This window comes from Myotis myotis, unplaced genomic scaffold, assembly GCF_014108235.1.
Source record: "Myotis myotis isolate mMyoMyo1 unplaced genomic scaffold, mMyoMyo1.p scaffold_m19_p_61, whole genome shotgun sequence".
Taxonomy (NCBI): domain Eukaryota; kingdom Metazoa; phylum Chordata; class Mammalia; order Chiroptera; family Vespertilionidae; genus Myotis; species Myotis myotis.
The window spans coordinates 352,425-358,424 of record NW_023416370.1 but is presented as its reverse complement, the minus strand read 5'-3'; the positions used below and the strand labels follow the sequence as shown (position 1 = coordinate 358,424).

The 6,000-nt window shown below is 57.3% G+C and overlaps 1 protein-coding gene across 1 annotated transcript in view; it reads left to right on the top strand.

Moving 5' to 3' along the window:
* The window catches only part of LSP1 (lymphocyte specific protein 1), a 33,537-nt gene continuing 27,537 nt past the window's right edge, over positions 1-6,000 (top strand). The window contains exon 1 of the mRNA XM_036315789.1: positions 1-144. Coding sequence (XP_036171682.1) covers positions 74-144 — 71 coding nt within the window. The 5' untranslated portion in view covers positions 1-73. The remainder of the gene's footprint in view (positions 145-6,000) is intronic.

Genomic DNA, 6,000 nt, shown 5'->3' with positions numbered 1-6,000 from the left:
GGCTCAGCCGCCGCCCCAGGAAGCGCCCAGAGCCCGGCACACATAGCGGTCCCGTCCCGCTGAGCACCAGGCCATGGCGGAGGCGGCCGGCCACCCCGGCTTCGAGGAGCAGGAGGAACTCCTGGTGGACGAAGGAGGCGCAGGGTAAGGGCCCACAGGAGGCCGTGCGGTGGTGTTTCCATGGGGGTAACGCTCAATCCCGAGGTCGACGGCCCTTGGGGCACCTTCCTGGGACCTGCCTGGGCGGCTGGGCCTCCCTGGGAGAGGCCGAGAGCAGGGCCAGGACCAGGAGAGCTGGAAGGCCACCGCCAGGCGCAGGGACGCCGACTGAGGCCTGGGCCGGCAGGGCTGGTGCTGGGCCAGGTCTGGAGGAGAGGGGTTGCTCACCTGGGGACCCTCCAAGCCCATGTGTGGGGCTCAGCAGAGAGTTTGCTGGGGTGATGGAGGCTGGGGAGGCCGCAGGTCCCTGATCCGATGCAGGGCTGTTGGTTGGGGTGAGATGTGAGGGGCACGGGCAGAGGCTGTGTGTGGGTTGCTGGCAAAAAGGGCCCCGTGCCGTGGCTCCCCGCCCCCCCCCCCCAGGCTGGGCCAAGAATGCCCTCAGCCCCCCTGGAAGCAGCTGTGCTTGCAGAGCCCTGGGGGAAGGGCTGTGGTTGGGGGAGCACCTCAGTTGAGTCCCATGGCCCAGGGTGAATGTCGCAGAAGAGATGGGAGTGGGCAAGCTTGGGGACAGTGGGGCGTCCAGGGGCAGGGGATGTCTGAGGGGGATGCAGAGGCCTGTGGGGGTGGAGACCAGCCCAGGAGGAGGCCAGTGGGGTGCTGAACAGCTGAGCAGGAGGGAAGGAGCAGGACCGCAGCTCAGAGGGAGGGAGTGAAATGCCCAGACCTGCAGGAGGGAGGAGAGGGCAGCAGGGCAGGGCCCGGAGCCTCAGGGCGGGCTTGCTGGGTTGTGACACTCCCCCCCCCCCCCGCCACACACACACACACACACACACACACACACACACACACACACACACTCTTCCTTTGGAGGCTGGAGGCCGCAGTACCTGCCGCTGTGCGGATGCCTTTACTGACAATGGGGGGAATGACATGTGTGCATGGGTGTGAGCACGAGAAAGGTGTGGATGTGCAGGTACCTGTGTGTGTGTGTGTGTGTGTGTGTGAGGGAGGGGCTGGTCCAGGGTCTGCGGCCCAGTGTGGGGTGGGGCGGGAGGCTGAGCAGCGGCCCCTGGTGGGGGTCTGGCTCAGGGTGGGCATTCAGACGCCCAGCTGGTGAGTGGGGACAGCTGTGTCCTGCTCAGAAATGGCTCCTCACGTCAGTGCCATCCAAACCCTGGCCTCCCCGTGCTCCTTGGGCACCTCATGCCCATAGAAGGGCACGGCTGAAGCTGCCTGGCAGGGCACCCCTGCCTCCCTCCTTGGCCCATCCTTGGCCCCTCCTCCCAGCTGTCACTCAAGCTGAGGGAGGGTGGAGGGCAGGCCCAGGCAACAGCAGGGGGCCTGCGGCTGAACCCGGGGTGTCCTGGTGCCTGTCCTAGGGGCTTAGGCTGCACCTGTGGGGTCTTGGGCTGGAGAGCTGGCCCTCGGACCCTCGCACTGAGAGGGTGGCACCGCAGACACTTCCCTCCTCCCTCCGCGCCCCCGCCCCCCGGCTCCGTGTGGTGTGTGTGCAACCCCGACCTTTCAGAGTGAAACCGAGACTCAGGGTGTGATGGGTTCTCCTTTCACAAGGTGACTTAGTGCCTGGGGGTTTTCCTAGGGGCGGGGGAGTCCCCATGCCCAGGAGAGGGTGTGCAGCCTGGGAAGCCCCACCGAGCCCCCATGGGCTGGGTCTGCTGGTCACTCCCCAACTTGCACACGCTGCCCACCAAGACCTGCCTGGGGCTCAGGACCTCACCCTGCATGCAGGCCCCACGCAGGCTGTGCCCTCCAATGGGGTACATGGGCTGCCCCCCAGGACTGCTCAGGATAGGGCCTCCTCCCTCAGACTGCCCCTGGGGTGTGAACCCCCATGCTGCCTTCAGTAGGGCCAGACACCACCTGGAACAGGGGCACAGGGCCCGGAGCAACGGGCAGTGCCAGGGCCACTAGGCAGGAGGGAGAGCTGGGCAGAATCGCCCTGGCAGGGGCCGCTGGGCTGGAAGAATCGAGGGTCTGGGGGCAGGGGCTCGTGCCCAGTCTGAGCTGGGTCAGGCCTGGGGACCCCCAGGTGGTCCACTTCGCTCCTCCCCCTGGTCAGGGGCCTGGGGCCTTGGAGGCATCTCAGGGTGGGAGGTGGAGCTCAGCCCAGGCTCTGGGTGCTGCCTCCTACGGGGCTGTGGAGGTCTTGGCTTTCCCCACCCTCCATCTGGACCCTCCACATTCCCTCCGTGGGTGGGGAGAGGGAGAGATGGCTCAGCCCCGCCCCTGCTGATTCAGCAAGTGAAAAATCCTTCCCCGCACCCACCTTTTCTTGGGGCTCATCTGCCTCCTCGTTCAACAGCCCTGGCCCGGGCAGTGCCCGGAGGGTCTGGGGACCAGGCCCGGCAGACGTCTCCCCACCTGGGTGGCATGAGGGCTGGCTCAGTGCTGTCTTGCCCTCCGAACTCACTGGCCTGCCTCTGCCTCGTTTCCCTCCGGGGGAGCCAGAGCAGTGGGCCCGTGGGTGGCAGTGGGTAGAAGCCCTTGGAGCCCCCGCCAGCAGGGCTGGGGTCGAGCCCAGGGGCCCTGCTTTCCCGGCCCTGAGTCCCAAGTGCCAGCGGGAGGAGAAGGATGGGCAGAGCTTGGGGGCAGGACTGGCATCAGAGGCTAGCAGCAGAGCCAGGACTTTCTGGACAAATAAGCCCCCACCGGAGGCCTCAGTTTCCCCATCTGCACAGTGGGGATCCTGGCCGCTTGGACTGTGAGCTCGCTCCCCAGGCCAGTCTGCCCCAATTCTTCAACCCGAGGTGGCACTTGTGGAGTCCAGGGAGGCACATCCAGGCCTCCCATCTCACAGGTGGGAACACTGGCCTCGCCGGAACCACCGTCTAGGCAGCTGGGCAGCAGCGGGCCCTGGACAGGCCCGGCGGGGCCCTGGCTTGGAGGGCGCTCCCTGGCTCCGCTGTCCTACAGACTCTTGTGGGCTCCAGGTTGGGATGCCAGGACCCAGCAAAGCCTCGGGGGACCCAGGAGTGTCTGGACTGCCCTGGCAGGTGTTCGATAACCCCACACAGTGCCACTGGGGTGAGGGCGGCGCTTCGGGGGTGCACATGGACTAGGGCACAGCGTGGAGGCCCCCAGGGACCTGCCCAGAAAGCAGAAATGACACTGACTCTCTCCAAGCCCCGCCCCTCCCTGTCTCCGCCCCACCCACTGCATCAGGGATGCTCTGCCCAGGGCTTCCGAAGGGCGTCTTAAAGATTAGGGGCCACCCTACCTGGTGTAGCTCAGTGGAAAGAGCATCATCCTGTGGACTGAAGGGCCCCAGGTTCGATTCCGGTCAAGGGCATGTACCTTGGTTGCAGGTTCCCCAGCCCCGGTCGGGCACAAGCAGGAGGCAACCAATCGATGTGTCTCTCTCACATTGATGTTTCTCTCTGTCCCTCCCTCTCCTTTCCACTCTCTCTAAAAATCAATGGGAAAATGTCCTTGAATGAGGATTAACCAAAAAGAAAAGAAACAAAATGGACTTGGGACCGAGGGATCTAGCCAGTTCATTCAGAAGAATCCAGAAAGAAGCCTTCAGCCCCTCCTGGTCCCAGCTCTAACCCGAACCCCGGCGCCTCACTCCCCCTGCCGCCTGCCACCCTGCCCTCTCCCTTTGCTGGACCGAGGCACACGTGAGACAGACGGTCTCCCCTGAAAGTCAGAGCACCTCTCTATCCGGGTCCCCCAGGAGCCACGGAGGCCACCAGCCCTGACCCACTCTCCTCTCCCGCATGGGACCTGACTGCCGTGGTCCCTTCACTGGGTGACCGCTCTGTGAGCATGTATGTGGGAGTGGGTATGGGTGTGTGGGGTGATGACAATGTCTAAACAAGTGGACAAATTTTGCTTTTCCAGTCCCTGCTTAGGCTCTATGGTGGCACTCGGTCTGCTGGGCCATAAGGGTTTGCTCTCTTGTTATCTTGGGTCACAAGCTTATGAACCATGGCTTAGTCACAAAAGAAAGAAAAAAAGGAAAATAAGAGACTCAATGATGGAGAAAAGTATGAGTAGGTAGATGGGTGGATGGATGGATAGATGGGTAGGTAAGGGGATGAATGGATGCAGAGGTGGATGAATGATGGGTGATGGATGGATGGATAAAGAATAAATGGAGGGATAGGAGAACATATCTACATATGTTTGGATGAGCGAATGGATGGGTAGATGAATGGATAGATCAATGGGTGAATGGCCAGTTGACTATATGGAAAAACAGGTGATGAATTGATGGCAGAAAGTAGTGATAAAGTATATATGATTGACTTATGAAAGGAATTAAAATGGATGTATGTGACTTTGAGCAAGTTGCTTAACTCTCTGCACCTCAGTTTTCTCATTAAAATAGTATACTACCTATCCCATTGGGGTTTTATGAAGATTATATAATAAAGAAAAGCACTTAAAAAGTCTCTGGCACATAATTCCTCATAAATTTTAGCTAGTGGTGGTGGTGATGGTGGCGGTGATGATGGTGGTGGTGATGTTGATGGTAGTGGTGGTGGTGATGATGGTGGTGATGGTGATGGTTGTGGTGGTGGTGATGTTGATGGTGGTGATGGTGGTGATGATGGTGATGGTGGTGTTGATGGTGCTGGTGCTGGTGGTGGCAGTGATGGTGGTGGTGATGATGGTGGTGGTGAAGGTGATGGTGGTGGTGATGTTGATGGTGATGGTGGTGGTGGTGATGTTGATGGTAGTGGTGGTGATGGTGATGGTGATGGTGATGATGGTAGTGGTGGTGGTGGTGATGGTGGAGGTGGTAGTGGTGATGGTGGTGGTTGTAGTGGTAGTAGAAGTAGCAGTATTAGATAGGCAAATGGATAGATGTTTGGCCATCTGAGTGGATAAATGGAATACTGGATGTATATATAAATAGACATAGACATGGATAAATGGGTGGGTGGATAGTTGGGTGGATAGATAGATAAGCACAGACATAATATTTAGAATACTTAACAACATATATGACACAAACATTAGCCTATGAAATGGGTACTGTTTTGGACCAGTGTGTGTCAAGCTAATAATCAGCCTTGGATGTATGAATGAGCAGGGATACCGAGAGATGGATGGATGGATGGATGGATGGATGGATGGATGGATGGGTGGATGGATGAACAAATGGATGGGTGGATGTATAGATGGACACATGGGATGGAAATAAGGATGGGTGAACTGTTAGATGAAATGTAAACAGATAAATAACTGGACAGATGAATAGAAGGTTACTGGGTGAGTTAGACATATGGATGGATATGAATGACAAATGGATTTTTAGGTGGAGAGATGGGCAAATTAGAAAGAGAGACAGATGGAAAGATAGTGAGTAAATGCACATATGGCTGACGCTAGGTAAACTATTTAAGAGATAGAGTGATGAACAAACACAGCTGAGTCAGAAATTTTGCACTCACTGTTCTCTCTTTCACCCACCAATGGGCAAGTCTCTTTTCCAATAAGGAAAGGCCGACTCCTTCCTGGGAGGCTTTCTTGACTATTATATACAACATACCAATCCCTTCCAGTTCTCCATATCCTCAGACCCCGGATTACGTTTTCTATGGCATCTACCATCATCTGATCTATTACAGTAAACATCTACTTTTTTTTGTTCCCACAAAAATGTCAGCCTTGTGAGAGAACAGGGACTTAACTAATGCTGAATTCCCAGCACCTAAACATGTACACAGTGTTTAATAAACTTGTTGAAAAATCTATGGATAGATGGACAGTTATATGGAGATAAATGGTTGGGTGAGATATGGGTTACTGGATGGATGAAAACAATAGTAAGCAACATTGATTCAAGGTTTACGATGTATCAGCAAC